The sequence below is a fragment of the Mastigoproctus giganteus genome, chromosome 13 (assembly GCF_048544385.1).
Source record: "Mastigoproctus giganteus isolate SK-2022 chromosome 13, ASM4854438v1, whole genome shotgun sequence".
Lineage (NCBI taxonomy): Eukaryota > Metazoa > Arthropoda > Arachnida > Uropygi > Thelyphonidae > Mastigoproctus > Mastigoproctus giganteus.
Window position 1 is genome coordinate 112,904,456 of NC_143587.1, and position 18,080 is coordinate 112,922,535.

An 18,080-nucleotide genomic window follows, 5' to 3' on the forward strand; every position below is an offset into this window, starting at 1 on the left:
ACAGTAAGTTGTCAAAACCTGACTTTATTCTTTCATCTTAAGCTTACTCTTTCTTTCACTTTGTTTAAATTTCAAACTGGGCAATTTGCCTTCATTCAATTTTAATTTAAACTTTCATTCAATTTTCCTTTAACAGAATTTAATTGGTATTATTTTAGTATAATTCTGCATTTTACTTTTATTTATTTATTTTTGAATTATATTCTTCTTTTTATTCTTTCCTTTTGGTTTCTGGCGGGTCAGCTACGATGTATACGTTTAATATGTATACATCATAACAGAAACAGAGACCTTGCTTAGTGCTGTGGTTCTTTTGATTTTGGCTGCCGATCCTTTGATGACGTAGTTAAAATCTAACAGCATTAAGTATCTACCATTTTTATTATTTTATTATTTTTATGTTAATCTTAATTTTATTTAATTTCAGGTAATCTGCTTTTACTTTGCAGGCATCCTCAATTATTTCATTGTAATTACACTTGACAGGTCAGCACCCCTACCCAATACACTAGTCAAATACATTTGTCTATATTTCATTGTGGTTCCTAGGTATTTTTGCTATAACTAGTAGTGCCCTGGATCCATAATCCAGTTTAATAAATTAATATTTTTTCATTCTTTTTTAGATGTTCAGTTTTGTCACTACATCCTATTATTTTTATTTATATACAGCAGGCCCTCATTATAACGCGGTTCGCTCTACGCTGATTCGCTATAACGCTGTTCTTTTATTACAACCCATATCTCACTCTAACGCTGTCACAACTCCCTATTATCGTTCAAGATTTAGGCCTAAATGGATGTCAGATGAGACATATGGCAGAGAAGAAAAATGCATGGAATACATATAAATTAATGGGTGACATGGAAGCCTATGAGAGATATAAACTGGTCCGTAACCAAGTCACAAAGGAGATTAGGCAGGTAAAGGCAGATTATGAGAAATCCTTGGCAAAGGATGCAAAGAAAAACAACAAAGAGTTCTTTACCTATGTAAACTTTAGAAGGAAAGGGATAAATCAGATTGGTCCACTGGATATTGATGGTTCAAATGTTGATGATCCTGCTCAGGTGGCTAACAAACTAAATGAGTATTCTGCATCAACATTCACACATGAGGAGTTATTCAGCGAGGGGAATGCCAGAGGTGAACTAACCTCCGGCAGTGAGCTAGGTGATTTTGTAATAACTGAGAAGAAAGTTGAGGAGAATTTGTTGTAGATAAACAAAAGAAAGGCACCTGGGGTGGATGGGATCTATCCAGTTATATTAAAGGAGGCGGCAAAGGAAGTAAGCAATCCCTTAGCCATAATTATGAGAGCTTCCTTGGACTCAGTGGAGGTACCCATGGACTGGAGATGTGCAAATGTGACCCCAATTCACAAAGGAGGATCGAAGGGCAACACAAGTAATTATAGACCTGTTAGTTTAACTTCTGTTCCAGGAAAATTAATGGAGGCACTAGTTAAAGAAGCACTGCAGGATCATCTAGACAAGACTTCAGTTATAGCTCAGACACAGCATGGTTTTAAGGGAAAGTCTTGCCTGACCAATGTGATTGGATGCTATGATGTGGTCACAAAGTAACTGGATGCAGGGAATAACTTTGATATCATATATTTGGATTCCAGAAAGGCTTTTGATACTGTTGCACATGGAAGACTACTGAACAAATTGGAGCAGTGTGGCATTGCAGGCAAATTGCTGCTATGGATAAAGGGATGGTTGAGTGGGAGAAGCCAGAGAGTGGTAATCAATGAACACTACTCATCGTGGACTAATGTTATTAGTGGAGTCCCTCAGGGTTCAGTGTTGGGTCCATTGTTGTCTTCTGTATTTATAAATGATATTGATGATGGTATATCAAGCTTAATGTCCAAGTCTGCAGATGATACGAAGGTTGGCAGGGTTGTTAAGGACACTAATGACAGTACGCTGCTGCAATAAGAACTACAAAAGTTGAGCAGAGGGGTTGAGAGGTGGCAAATGAAGTTTAACATTGACAAATGTCAAGTACTACATATGGGAAGCAGTAACCCCAGAGTGACGTATCAACTCTGTGGTACTACACTGACAGTGGTAGAGAACAAAAAGGACGTGGGGATTATTGTGTAGGCAGATATGAAGTTTTCTGAGCAGTGCAGATGGTCTGCAAGAGTTGCTCATAGTAGTGTCTTGTCAATGATATACAGGAATTTTTCTAGCAGGGATAAGGAGGTGATTATCCCCTTGTATAAGGCAATGGTCAGGCCGCACCTTGAGTACTGTATACAGGTATGAAGGCCTCATTTTAAGAAAGATGCAGAGCTGTTGGAACGAGTACAGAGAAGGGGAACAAGATTAGTGAATGGAACAAAGGGTTGCTTTTACGAAGAAAGGCTTAAATTTTGCAAATTACAGTGTCTGGAGACTAGGCACCTGCGAGGTGATCTCATTGAGGTGTATAAAGCCTTGAATGGTTTCATCATCATCATCAGCCATTTTCAATCCACTGCAGGATGACGGCCTCTCCAGCAACTTTCCAGTTCCTTCTGTTTTGAGCACTGCCCATCCATTTACTACCCAAGAACTCATGAATTTCATCTATCCATCTCCGCCTTTGTCTTCCAGGTTTTCTTCTAGCTCCTCTTGGGTACCATTCTGTTATTTTCTTAGTCCATCTGTCATAATGTCTTCGAGCTATGTGTCCTGCCCAAGACCATTTTAGTTCTTTAGTTTTGATAAGAATGTCCTTTACTTGAGTTTGCTGCCTAATCCATGTGTTTCTCTTCTTATCTAACAGTCTGATTCCCAATATAATTCGTTCCATTCTTCGCTGTGTAGTTCTCAGCTTCTCTTCCATTCTTTTGGTGAGTGCCCAAGTTTCACTTCCATAAGTCATGGTGGGGAGTATACACTGGTTCATTATTTTACGTTTCAGACAAACTGGGATATTGCTCTTCAGTGTGACTATATTTCCTGAATGCTATCCATCCAAAATTTATTCTTCTCTTGACTTCCAGCCATTTATCATTATTACAGCTAATAACTTGTCCCAGATAAGTATATGACTCCACCTTTTCAATTACTGCTCCTTCAATCATTATTTCCCTTTCCGTGGCATACTTGTTCATCATTACTTTTGTTTTAGCCATTAGCATTACCATTAGTAGAGGCATTTGATGCAAGAAAGCAAGCTTATGCAGCATCAGCCAAAAAAAAAAAAAAAAAAAAAAAACACATCCACTTCACCCCTATGTTCATTCAAAATACCTGTCCAGCTGAGCCTTAAACTTATTTAGGCTATCAACCTCCACGACAAGGGATGGAAGTCTGTTCCACCAACCAACCACCCGCTGGCTAAAGGCAAATTTCTGCACGTCTATCCTACATCTGTCTTTCCTCAATTTGAATTTATGCCCTCTCAGGTGATTATTCTGAGCTAGAGGAAGAATTCAATCAGCATTGAGCATGCTCAAACCATTCAAGGCTTTATACACCTCTATCAGATCACCTCGCTGGTGCCTAGTCTCCAGACACTGTAATTTGCAAAACTTAAGCCTTTCTTTGTAAGAGCACCCCTTTGTTCCATTCACTAATCTTGTTGCCCTCTCTGTACTCGTTCCAGCAGCTCTACATCCTTCTTGAAATGAGGTCTCCAGACCTGTATACAGTACTCTAGGTGTGGCCTGACCATTGCCTTATACAAGGGAATAATCACCTCCTTATCCCTGCTGGAAAAATTCCTGTATATCATTGACAATACTCCATGAGCTACTCTTGCAGCCCGTCTGCACTGCTCAGAGAACTTCATATCTGCCTGCACAACCACCCCCAAGTCCCTTTCATTCTCTACCACTGTCAGTGTAGTACCACAGAGTTGATATGTTGCTCTGGGGTTGCTGTTTCCCATGTGTAGTACTTTACATTTGTCAATGTTAAACCTCATTTGTCACCTCTCAGCCCATCTGCTCAACCTTTCCAGATCCTGTTGCAGCAGCATAGTGTCAGTAGTGTCCTTGACAACCCTGCCAACCTTTGTATCGTCTGCAAATTTGGACATTAAGCTTGATATACCATCATCAATATCATTTATAAATACAGAAAACAATAATGGACCCAACACTGAACCCTGAGGGAATCCATTAATAACATTAGTCCACGATGAGCAGCGTCCATTGATTACCACTCTCTGTCTTCTCCCCCTCAACCACCCCTTTATCCATAGCAGCAATTTGCCTCCAATGTCACACTGCTCCAATTTGTGTAGCAGTCTTCCATGTGCAACAGTATCAAAAGCCTTTCTAAGATCCAAGTATATAATATCAAAGCTATTCCCTGCATCCAGTTCTTTTGTGACTGCATCATAGTATCCAATCAAATTGGTCAGGCAAGACTTCCCCTTATCAAAACCATGCTGTGTCCGAGCTATAACTGAAGTCTTGTCTAAATGATCCTGCAGTGCTTCTTTAACCGGTGCCTCCATTAATTTTCCTGGAACAGAAGTTAAGCTCACAGGTCTATAATTACTTGTGTCAGCCTTTGATCCTCCTTTGTGAATTGGGGGTCACATTTGCACATTTCCAGTCTATGGGTACCTCCCCTGAGTCCAAGGAAGCTCTCATAATTATGGCTAAGGGTTTGCTTACTTCCTTTGCTGCCTCCTTTAATATGACTGGATAGATCCCATCCACCCCAGGTGCCTTTCTTGTGTTTATCTTCAACAATTTCTCCTCCACTTTACTCCCAGTTATTTCAAGATTCTGTAGCTTACTGCTAGAGTTGAATACACCTCTGGCATTCCCCTCGCCTCAGTCCATCGTAGTCACCTTTACTGAAGCAATAACCCTTCCCTTTACCCCTAATGGTAGTTACCTCTTTGAGTAAATCCCACTTCAGCACACTGTGATCACTGCCACCTAGTGGTTCATTTATCTGCAGATTCTTAATGCATGAAGAATCACTGCTGATAATCAAATCAAGAGTATTACTCCCTCTAGTTGCCTCCCGAACATGCTGATGTAGAAAACAATCATCCAATAAATCCACAAAAGCCCTGCTAGTGTGTGAGTGACCAACCCACAAATTCCAGTCAATATCTGGGAAATTAAAATCTCCCATTATAAGACTCTCTGATTTACTCGCCCACTCTATTTCCCTGTACAGTTTCTTATTATACTCATCAGAGTCATTAGGCCTATAGCACACTCCTACTCTCAATTTTGATCTCCCAATGCTTATGTCACACCAAACTGACTTAACACTGCACTGTCCAGCGATGTCAACTGGCTTCATTTACTTGGTTTTTATGTGTTTCTTAACTAATAGCATAACCCCCTCCCCCCTTCCTATCCTGTCTATCCTTTCTGTAGACGTATTCCCCAAATTCCAGTTCTGCATCCCTTATATCCGTGTGACACCACATCTCTGATATCCCAACAATATCTGCCTTTGATGTTTTGAGCAATACCTCAAATTCATCAAATTTGTTTACTAAACTCCTAGCATTGGTGTACACGCAAGTATACCTGCACCTGTTTCTATTCTTAGTTACCCTAACACAACCCATGTGTTTTACTTGTACCGCAATGGCTCCCAGCAGTCTCTGAAACATCATGCATCTTGTTTTTCGGGCTTCTGCTCATTCTAATAGAAGCAGTGCAAGAATCTCTTTCACCTCTGCCAGTGGCTACTGTCAATCTATTGGTCTTTGTCTCCCCCCCAAGCTAGCAGTTTTCCGACCCACCTAACACTGCCTCGATAGCATCAGCAAATATTCTTGCACCCTTTCTATTTAAGTGTATCCCATCCCTATAGAAGCAATCTCTCCTGTTAACAAGTACAGTCCAGGCTGAAAAAAATTCTACCTCTTGAGCCTTGCACAATCTTTCCAGGGCCGAATTGATCAACAAGGCTCTCATCATATACTCCCTCCTATCGTATCCATATTCATCTTTAGTCCAAAATCCTTACTAGCTGTGCATAACTGATTAAGATTTTCCTCTAATTCTTTGGGATCATGGCTTATAACTACAATGTCATCTGCAAATCGTAAATGGTTTAGGTACTCTCCGTTCACATTGACTCCTTTCTGCGACCAGTCTAATCTTCTGAGAGCTTCCTCAAGGGCAGCAATAAACAGCTTCGGAGATATTGTGTCTCCTTGTTGAACTCCTTTCTCGATTTTAAATTTGCTACTGTCTTTGTGTAGTCTAATAAAGGAGATAGCACTCTCATATATTTTCTTCAAAATCATAATATATGGGGTATCTATGCCTTGTCTTTCCAGTGCCCGAAACATTGCCTTATGCTGTATGGAGTCAAATGCCTTTTCATAATCCACAAATGCCAGGCATAATGGTGTTTTATATTCATTTGCTTTCTCAATTAGCTGTGATATTACGTGAAGGTGATCCATCGTTGAGAATCCTGTTCTAAAGCCAGCTTGCTCTTTCGGCTGATTCTCATCAAGTATTCTTTTTAATCTGTTAGTAATGACCCTTGTGAACAACTTGTAGATGTGGGATAACAAGCTAATTGGTCTATAATTTCCAATTTCTGATTTATCTCCTTTCTTATGCAGCAAAACTATGATTGCATTATTCCACTGCTTAGGCGTCACACCTTTTCTAATGCACTTTGTGAAGAGCCTTGCCAGTTTTTGTGTTATGTCTCTTCCTCCCAATTTTAACAACTCTACAGTAACTTCATCTTCCCCCGGGGCTTTCCGATTCTTCATTTTCTTCAATGCATGTTCTACCTCATCAAGAAGAATATCGGGTATGTCGTATGTGTTGCTACTTTGCAATCCATCTTCCCCACTGCTGGTATCATTCCCTCGCTCCTTGTATAATTCTCTATAGTAGTCTTCTGCTATTTGAATTATGCCTTCTCTGCTGTTTATAAGTATACCATCGCTATTCTTCAGTTTCAGTATCATTTGTCTTTCTGTATTACTGCTCATGGCTGCTGATTTAAATCCTTTGTTTTCCCTTAATGCTTGTTCTACTTTTCTTGTGTTAAATCTTCTTATGTCCTCTCTGAGTCTCTTTCTAATGGCTTTGCATAACTCAGTATACTCAATTTTCTCCCTGTCAGTGTTTTTCTTGCTCTTCATTTGTGGTCTTCGGTTCATCATGACAAGTGTTTCTTGACTAATTTTTTCTTCTTTGGATTTCTGTTTCCCTATAGGTTTCTTGGGCTTTATCACTTTCAGAAAGTTGTAATATTCCTCGTCGATATCTTGGTCCTGAGCAGTCTGCAGAAGCTCAAACTTGTTTTTAAGTTCCAGTACATACTGCTTTTTCTCCTCCTCTGTTATCTCAAAGACCTTTGTATTATTTACTCGAGTCAGTTTTTTCCTTTCCTTTCCTACATCTATATCAAATGTACATCTTACCATTCTGTGATCACTTCCAACATTTACCTTATTCAGGACGGTAACATCATTCACAATATATCTTCTGTTAATGAGGATGAAGTCGATTTCATTAGTAGTTAATCCATTTGGACTCTTCCATGTCCACTTTCTGTTCACCCTTTTCTTGAAAAAAGTATTCATTACTGACAGTCCTTGAGATTCTGCAAATTCCACAAGTCTTTCACCTCTTTTATTTCTTTCACCAATTCCAAAGTTTCCTATAGTTCCTCTTTCTGCATTGTTTTGCCTTTTTCCAACCTTAGCATTGAAGTCCCCCATAATAACAGTGTAGTGGGTTTTCTGCTCATCTAAAAGACTCTCAATTTCGGTGTACATTTCTTCAACCTCTTCATCATCATGGCTCGATGTTGGTGCATAAATCATTATAACCTTTAGCTTGTACCTCTTAGAAATCTTGAGTATTAGCCTTGACACCCTTGGTAATGTACTTTTGAATTCCAAAATGTTGTTTTTAAAATCTTTATGGACCAGAAACCCAACTTCACCTTCACTCCTTTCACTGTTTCCATTGGTGTACAGCAGATTTCCACTTGATAAACTTGTGATTTCATTTCTTCTTCTTGTTTCAGCCAAACCGATGATATTCCAATTCACATTTTCTAATTCCTTTTCCAGCTCTAATATCCTATCTTCATCGATGAGTGATCGTACGTTATAACAGGCCAAGTTCAGTTTCCGTGCATGGCAGCCTGGTCGTACCCAGAGATTCTTAGCACCCTCTGCTTCCACTCTGATCCTCTCGCTGCCGTAAGAGGGAGAGTGAAAGCTGCTGGGGACTGAGGGCCATTTGTATTGTTGTGCTCTCATGCTGGAAGGTTTGGTCTTTTCCTCTTCACGCTGACCAGGCGTCTTGAAGAGAACCACTCTACACGTTCGTTGCCACCTAAGTGACACAGCAGGGCTTACCATCGAGAAGGTGTGCTTGAATGGATTTTAGGGAGGCAGGCCAACCGGACTTCTCCTAAATCTTCTGTAATTTAGAGATATTGGATCCATCAGTGTTTTTGGCTGACTGTCTGACAACACACAGGATACCTGTTCCCCTCTAAGCATGCTCAATGCTGATGGGATTCTTCCTCTTGCTCAGAATAATCACCTGAGAGGGCATAAATTCAAATTGAGGAAAGACAGATGTAGGATAGATGTGTGGAGGTTTGCCTTTAGCCAGCGAGTAGTTGGTTGGTGGAACAGGCTTCCATCCTTTGTTATGGAAGTTGATAGCCTAAATAAATTTAAGGCTGAGCTGGACAGGTATTTGGAACGAATGGAGGGGTGAAATAGGAGCGTTTTTTTTTTTTTGGCTGATGCTGCATAAGCTTGCTTTCTTGCATCATATGCCTCTACTAATGCTAATGACACTCTTTTACCAGCATATAGATTGAATTTTTGGCATGTTTAATGAAAACATTTCATCTGATGTAGTCGATAGCTTGAAAATTAATACAAAGTTTCCCATGCTGACTTGTAAAATTTTCCCACACTAATTTAATTGCACTATGATGATTTGTTATGTAGTTCCGAGATCAACGTTTTAAAAAATGATCAAGTATTTTGCTTGCAATATTTGCGTTATAAGCATTTATCCAAAGTCTAGTCATCACTGGGTACAGTGTTAGACATCATCCGTAACGGACAGTTTACTCAAACATTGTATCATAATTAATGAAATGCAGTTACATTTTCGGATAATGGCGGATAAGAATTAAAAAGGAACAATGTCTGAATGCGGTATAAAGCCTACTAAGGTAAGAAAAATACTGAATTTGAAAATTAAATTATACGTTTTGAAGCGAATTGATTCCATTCAATGACAGGTGGATGTGTGCAAAAATTTAGGACTGGCAGGTTCAACTGTAAGAACAATTATAAAAAATAAAGAATTAATTTTAGCAGTGGGAAAGACAGCTGTTCCACTGCAAACAACTAGGTCGGATATTATATCTGACATGGATATACTTCTAAATAATTTTATTTCAAGGTAATATCCAACGCACAATTCCGTTAAGTTAAATATTATTAAAAAATAGCGATTAGCCTATATGATGATCTGAAGAAAGCTCACCTTAAAAAAAAAAAAAAAAAAAAAAGGATGAAGTGGCTGCATTTAAAGCTAGTAAGAGCTGGTAAGATAGATTTAAAATCCAGGGATAAGCCACAAGTGCAGATCAAGAAGGAGCTGAAACTTTCAAAGAAGAACTTCTAAAAATTATTGATGAGTGGTGTTAAACTTCTCAACAAGTTTTAACGTAGATGAAACAGGACTTTTTTGGAAACGAATGCCTAAAAGAAGTTTCATATCGAAAGAAGTAAAAAAACATGCCAGGCTTCAAAGCGGTGAAGGATTGGTTGACTTTATTGTTGGGTGGTAACCCAACAATAAAGTCACCCAATTTTTTGGCTGATGGTGTATAAACTTGATTTCTTGCTGCCTAATTTTCCACAATTTATACTAATTAACCCCCCACGCCAATTTTGACTTCAGGCATATACCTTAGAAGACTAGCTCTTCCAAAAATTAATTTGTGTGTCTATGATAATGTCAACGTCTGAAATCATTTGTAACTGATAAACAGTTAACCTTGCTACCCCACCATCACTTCTCCCTCCTAACATAACAGCATTAAATTATAGGTGTGAGATATTTTTTAAGTGAATACTTTCCTGTTTTTAAGTAAATATTTTCTTGTTTTTAAATATCTTGTTTTATTTTCCAGTACTTTCTTAGCACCTCAGAAAGGAGCAAAGAAACACGTGAAAAGCCAACTCATTCCCTCATTATTTCTTTATATAAGGAGCAGCCATTATCAATCCACTGCAGAATGGAAGCCTCCTCAACAATTCATGTTGAGGAAAAGGGACCATAATCTGCTACGCTGGTTTAGTGCGGGGTTGCCGGATCGACCATACAGGTGACCCCCGCTTAACGCTGATAGTTCGTTCCGGGGAAAACAGAGCGCTAAGTGAATCCGCGCTAAGCAAGCGCCATATTCCCATAAGATAACATGTATTTGTGAGTTGCGGTCTATTCCATAGGATATTTTCTAAACAATAATAAATGGTAGTGAAAATATGCACCAATGTCGATTAAAAATATTTAATATTCAAAATTTTGTTCATATAAAATATTCTACATTATATACACATATAATTATGAGGTAATTAACTAACGGAAATCATGAATTTATTAATTCGATGGCCCTGTGCTATCGAGTTTTCGTATCTTTGGACTGAAAAATGTGTTGATTTTGGGTTGTGCTTTGGCCCTCTTCCTCTCATTGTACAACAACATGTAGGGATTCATTTCTTTCTTCAAATTTCTTATTACCTTGGCACTTCGTTCCATGTCAGGGTCGTTCTCCCGGAAATAATCACACATTTTTTCGAAGTGTTCAAAAGCTTCACTAAGTCCTTTTGCAGTCAGCGACTTTATCGGTTCTTCATCTATAGTATCTTGATCATCATCTCCCTCAATAGCAAGCTCTTGTTCTTTTATAATTTCCATTAGTTCTTCATTAGAGAGGCCATTCCGGTCGTTGTCGATCATCTCTTGTATGATGTCTTCGTTAATTTTGTGTAATCCTGCTTCTTTTCCAAGCTCAACAATTTGTGTTTTAACATTTTCAACGGAATCATCAGGTTCCTGGGAATGCTTTATGCAATTTTTCCAAACTTTCCTCCACACTCCATTCATGGTTTTCTGAGTCACTTCATCCCAGGCACTTGAAATGTTGTAGATGGCGGTTTTAATGTTATAGGATTTCCAAAACTCCTTTAAACTCGGTACATTTTCAGTGTTGATGGCTTTAATAGCTTGGGAAAAGGTGTTCCTTATGTCATCATCATCATCATCATCAGCCATTTTCAATCCACTGCAGGATGAAGGCCTCTCCAGCAACTTTCCAGTTCCTTCGGTTTTGAGCACTGGACATCCATTTACTACCCACAAACTCATGAATTTCATCTATTCATCTCCGCCTTTGTCTTCCAGGTTTTCTTCTAGCTCCTCTTGGATACCATTCTGTTATTTTCTTAGTCCATTTGTCATCATGTCTTCGAGCTATGTGTCCTGCCCAAGACCATTTTAGTTCTTTAGTTTTGATAAGAATGTCCTTTACTTGAGTTTGTTGCCTAATCCATGTGTTTCTCTTCTTATCTAACAGTCTTATTCCCAATATGATTCGTTCCATTCTTCGCTGTGTAGTTCTCAGCTTCTCTTCCATTCTTTTGGTCAGTGCCCAAGTTTCACTTCCATAAGTCATGATGGGGAGTATACATTGGTCCATTATTTTACGTTTCAGACAAACTGGGATATTGCTCTTCAGTATGTGACTATATTTCCTGAATGCTATCCATCCAAAATTTATTCTTCTCTTGACTTCCAGCCATTTATCATTATTACAGCTAATAACTTGTCCCAGATAAGTATATGACACCACCTTTTCAATTACTGCTCCTTCAATCATTATTTCCCTTTCTGTGGCATACTTGTTCATCATTACTTTTGTCTTAGCCATATTCATATTTAGTCCAAAATCCTTACTAGCTGTGCATAACTGATTAAGATTTTCCTCTAATTCTTTGGGATCGTGGCTTATGACCACAATGTCATCTGCAAATCGTAAATGGTTTAGGTACTCTCCATTCACATTGACTCCTTTCTGCGACCAGTCTAATCTTCTGAAAGCTTCCTCAAAGGCAGCAGTAAACAGCTTCGGAGATATTGTGTCTCCTTGTCGAACTCCTTTCTCAATTTTAAATTTCCTACTGTCTTTGTCTAGTCTAATAAAGGAGGTAGCACTCTCGTATATTTTCTTCAAAATCATAATATATGGGGTATCAATGCCTTGTCTTTCCAGTGCCTGAAACATTGCCTTATGCTGTATGGAGTCAAATGCCTTTTCATAATCCACAAATGCCAGGCATAATGGTGTTTTATATTCATTTGCTTTCTCCATTAGCTGTGATATTACATGAAGGTGATCCATAGTTGAGAATCCTGTCCTAAAGCCAGCTTGCTCTTTCGGTTGATTCTCATCCAGTATTCTTTCTAATCTGTTAGTAATGACCCTTGTGAACAACTTGTAGATGTGGGATAGCAAGCTAATTGGTCTATAATTTCCAATTTCTGATTTATCTCCTTTCTTATGCAGCAAAACTATGATTGCATTATTCCACTGCTTAGGCGTCACACCTTTTCTAATGCACTTTGTGAAGAGCCTTGCCAGTTTTTGTGTTATGTCTCTTCCTCCCAATTTTAACAACTCTACAGTAACTTCATCTTCCCCCGGGGCTTTCTGATTCTTCATTTTCTTCAATGCATGTTCTACCTCATCAGGAAGAATATTGGGTATGTCGTATGTGTTGCTACTTTGCAATCCATCTTCCCCACTGCTGGCATCATTCCCCTGCTCCTTGTATAATTCTCTATAGTAGTCTTCTGCTATTTGAATTATGCCTTCTCTGCTGTTTATAAGTACACCATCGCTATTCTTCAGTTTCAGTATCATTTGTCTTTCTGTATTACTGCTCATGGCTGCTGATTTAAATCCTTTGTTTTCCCTTAATGCTTGTTCTACTTTTCTTGTGTTAAATCTTCTTATGTCCTCTCTGAGTCTCTTTCTAATGGCTTTGCATAACTCAGTATACTCAGTTTTCTCCCCCTCAGTGTTTTTCTTGCTTTTCATTTGTCGTCTTCGGTTCATCATGACAAGTGTTTGACTAATTTTTTCTTCTTTGGATTTCTTTTTCCCTATAGGTTTCTTGGGCTTTATCACTTTCAAAAAGCTGTAATATTCCACGTCGATATCTTGGTCCTCAGCAGTCTGCAGAAGCTCAAACTTGTTCTTAAGTTCCAGTACATACTGCTTTTTCTCCTCCTCTGTTATTTCAAAGACCTTTGTATTATTTACTCAAGTCAGTTTTTTCCTTTCCTTTCCTACATCTATATCAAGTGTACATCTTACCATTCTGTGATCACTTCCAACATTTACCTTATTCAGGACGGTAACATCATTCACAATATATCTTCTGTTAGTGAGGATGAAGTCGATTTCATTAGTAGTTAATCCATTTGGACTCTTCCATGTCCACTTTCTGTTCACCCTTTTCTTGAAAAAAGTGTTCATTACTGACAGTCCTTGAGATTCTGCAAATTCCACAACTCTTTCATTTCTTTCACCAATTCCAAAATTTCCTATAGTTCCCCTTTCTGTGCTGTTTTGTCTTTTTCCAACCTTAGCATTGAAGTCTCCCATAATAATAGTGTAGTGGGTTTCTGCTCATCTAGAAGACTCTCAATTTCAGTGTACATTTCTTCAACCTCTTCATCATCATGGCTCGATGTTGGTGCATAAACCATTATAATCTTTAGCTTGTATCTCTTAGAAATCTTGAGTATTAGTCTTGACACTCTTGGTGATGTACTTTTGAATTCCAAAATGTTGTTTTTAAAATCTTTATGGATCAGAAACCCAATTCCACCTTCACTCCTTTCACTGTTTCCATTGGTGTACAGCAGATTTCCACTTGATAAACTTATAAGTGATTCATTTCTTCTTCTTGTTTCAGCCAAACCGATGATATTCCAATTCACATTTTCTAATTCCTTTTCCAACTCTAATATCCTGTCTTCACCGATGAGTGTTCTTACGTTATAACAGGCCAAGTTCAGTTTCCGTGCATGGCAGCCTGGTCGTACCCAGAGATTCTTAGCACCCTCTGCTTCCACTCTAATCCTTTCGCTGCCGTAAGAGGGAGAGTGAAAGCTGCTGGGGACTGAGGGCCATTTGTTTCGTCGTGCTTTCATATTGCTGGAGGGGTTGGTCTTTTCCTCTTCATGCTGACCAGGCATCTTGAAGAGAACCACTCTACACGTTCGTTGCCACCTAAGTGACGTAACAGGGCTTACCATCGAGAAGGTGTGCATGAGTGGATTTTAGGGAGGCAGGCCAACCGGACTTCTCCTAAATTTTCTGTAATAGAGAGATATTGGATCCATCAGTGTTTTAGGCTGAGTGTCTGATAACACACAGGATACCTGTTCCCCTCTAAGCCCCGTTCCTTATGTAGTACGCTTTAAATGTGGCAATTACTCCTTGGTCCATTGGTTGGATCAGAGACGTAGTGTTTGGATGCATGTAAAAAACTTTTATGTGATTGTTCAAGTCTTCTAAGCTCTCTTTGCTTGGGTGTCCTGGCACATTGTCCATGATTAGAATAGCTTTATAACCAATGTTATTTTTTGCAAAATATTTTTCCACTGCAGGACAGAAGAACTCAGCATACCAATCAATGAAAAGTGGTCTGGTTACCCAAGCTTTTTTATTAGCCTTCGAGATGACAGGTAGGTTTGATTTAGCTAAACCTTTAAGAGCCCTTGGATTTTCGGAATGGTGAACTAAAGGGGTTTTAATTTAAAATCCCCCGGAGCGTTACCACCCAACAACAAAGTTAACCGATCCTTCGCCGCTTTGAAGCCTGGCATGTTTTTTTCTTCTTTCGATATGAAACTTCTTTTAGGCATTCGTTTCCAAAAAAGACCTGTTTCATCTATGTTAAAAACTTGTTGAGCAGTATAACATCCCTCTTCAATAATTTGAACAAATTCTTTTTTGAAAGTTTCGGCTCCTTGTTGATCTGCACTTGCAGCTTCTCCCTGTATTGGAGAAGCACTGCACGTTGGACTGCACGTTGTGCAGGTTATAGCGCTTTCTAAATCTATCAAACCAGCCCTTACCAGCGTTAAATGGTTCTACATTTTTTTCGGGCTGAGCTTCTTTTAAATCTTCATATAGGCTCTTCGCTTTTTCTTTAATAATAATTGAACTTAACGGAATTCTACGTTGAATGTTGTCTTCAATAAAATTATGTAGAAGTTTCTCCATTTCAATCATAATAGCCGGCCTAGCCCTGGTCAAAAAAAAACTTATTCACTTGGTGGAGTTCAACTAAACCCAGTACTGGAGGAAAGGGACTTGGGTGTTACGATACGGTCAGACATGAAATTCTCTGAGCATTGTAAACAGGTTGCAAGGAAGGCCCATGGTGTCCTATCGATGATCTATCGAACTTTTGCAAGTAGAGATAGGGACGTGATAATCCCATTATATAAGGCTTATGTTAGACCACACTTGGAATACTGTGTTCAAGTATGGAGACCGCACCTGAAGAAAGACATCGAGCTTCTTGAAAGGGTGCAAAGAAGGGTAACTCGCCTGGTGAGATCGGCAAAAGGGCGTCCTTATGAAGAAAGACTTCGAATATGTGGGTTGCAGAGTTTGGAAACTAGACACCTTAGAGGAGATTTGATTGAGGTGTTTAAGGCTCTGAGAGGCATCAGTAAAATGAATGAGGACGAAATTTTCAAGATTATAAATGATGCTAGAACTAGGGGACATAAATTCAAGTTACGGGGGGAAATGTTTAGATTGGACTGCAGGAAGTTCTATTTTAGCCAGCGAGTTATAAATTACTGGAATAAGTTGCCTTCATGGGTGGTAGAGGCCGACAGTTTGGGGAAATTCAAAGGTCATCTGGATAGTACTTTCGGGTAAGGGAAGCGCATAGGATGATAGGTTTAATTTCCTTTTTATTTATTTTTTATTTTATTATTATTTTTTTTATTTATTAATTATTATTATTTAGTTATTTATTTATTGTTTTTATCATTGTTTTGTTCGGATTTTTTTTTTTTTTTTTTTTTGGCTGGTGCAGCATAAGCCATAGGCTTTCTTGCACCATGCGGCCGTTACTAATACTAATACTAATACTAATTTAGTTGCCTGCAGGGGAACAGCTGTTTTTCCAGCTGCTAAAATTGATTCTTTATGATTGTTCTTACAGTTGAACCTGCCAGTCCTAAATTATTGCACACATCCACTTGTCTTTGACCGGAATCAATTCTCTTCAAAACGTCTAATTTAATTTTCAAACTCAATGTTTTTCTTACCTTTCCAATCTTTGCACCGCGTCCAGACATTGTTGCTTTTTCATTCTTATCCACCATAACTCTCTGCAAATGTAACTGCGTTGCACTGATTGTGATATTAAATTAAATCTAGAATTCCTCTGGCAAGTGAGCTGAAGACGGTGACAAATGTTTTATTTATCTGAAAAGTTCGATTTTACCGTGCAGTAAAATAAAATGGTTGTTTATTGCACGAAAATACTGTAATAAATTATGGTGTGAGTCATGGAGAATGTTTATGGAATTTCCAAAACAGTAAAACAAACAAATTTTATGTACTTCGGGTTACCACAAGGTCAGAGGAGTTCAGAAGACAAGAGAATACTGTACTGTACAAGAAACAGCACCGCATTTAGCACTCATGGGATTGATTGTGTGAAAAACATTTCGCAAGTTATAGTTCCCACAGTAAAACAAAAGAAGAGATAGGGAGTAAATCTATTTTTAGTATCTTTCTATTACAGGTCAGAACAGAAAATGCAGACTTCATAACAGCATATGACACTGGATGGTAAATTTTTTCATCTTGTGTACTAAAAAAGAATTTCTCCCTTGAAACTATCCACACCAAGAAAATAGAGCATATTGAAAGTTTCAATTTTGTACATAGAGCAGAAATAATAAAAATAATTACTGTAGTTAATTTCATGGTGGCTATTTTCTCCTTTTGCCAAAAAAAAAAAAAGGCTCAAAACAGACTGGACTGAAGACGGATTTGCCAAAAATTCAATCTGTATGCTAGTAAAATAGCATTATAGTGAGTTTTGACAGCGTTATAGTCAGATACGGGTTATAATATAAGAACAGCGTAAAGTGAACCGCGTTATAAACGGGGGCCTGCTGTATTTAGCAATCAGCAGATTGAACCCTGGTTTATTCAAAGAGTATGTGCTATTGCACTCCCACTCCTGACCACTCAGCTATGGAGACCTTATATTTCTTTATATATAAATACATAAAACATATTTTATAAAAATATATTTATTTAATTTATATAATTTATATATATATATATATATAAATACATAAATGTATTCATATCTTTGTATGCAGTTTTTGTATTTTGAATTTCTGTATTTTGTAGTATGAACACGTTTTTCATGAGTCTCAAAGGATTAAGATTAATCAGTCAGTTTAAAACAAGAACTGTTGTCATGGAAATGGCCAGCTATTAATTTATAGATAACCAAAGAAGGTTAAATGTTATGGATACACATTCACCTGTTGTCTGCAGAAGTGAAATGCTGAATCCATTTGTTTGGCTGTTGGTGAGCATCTAGAAATAAGTAAAAAATAAACAAATGAGTATGAGTTAATATTATACATTAAGAAAATATTAATTATTTTTTGATATCAGTAATAATCAAATAATTATACACAATGAATTATGGTGGCATCATCAGTAAAGTAAAATACTTTAATGGTGGCATCCCATTTTCTTTTCATTTTTTAATAAATATATTATGTAAATCATCTAATTAATGAACAAATATTAATTACTCTAACTATTAATAATGTTGGTAAAACTTTAAAACTGTTATCTAGAGCAGCGTTTCCCAAACTGGGGTCTCTGGGGGGGGGTCCGAAAACGTTCAGAAGATATAAAGTAATATGTCTATTTTCTTAAAAAATATACTGATAGAATCGCAATGAATTTCATTACAGAACATTACTTATTTTTTTGATACGATTAGT

General features: G+C 38.0%; 1 protein-coding gene across 1 annotated transcript in view; it reads right to left on the bottom strand.

Annotated features, from left to right (window-relative positions):
• The window catches only part of LOC150076370 (protein HID1), a 318,232-nt gene that overhangs the window by 166,789 nt on the left and 133,363 nt on the right, over positions 1-18,080 (bottom strand). Inside the window, exon 7 of the mRNA XM_090387033.1 lies at positions 17,607-17,661. Coding sequence (XP_090243159.1) covers positions 17,607-17,661 — 55 coding nt within the window. The remainder of the gene's footprint in view (positions 1-17,606; positions 17,662-18,080) is intronic.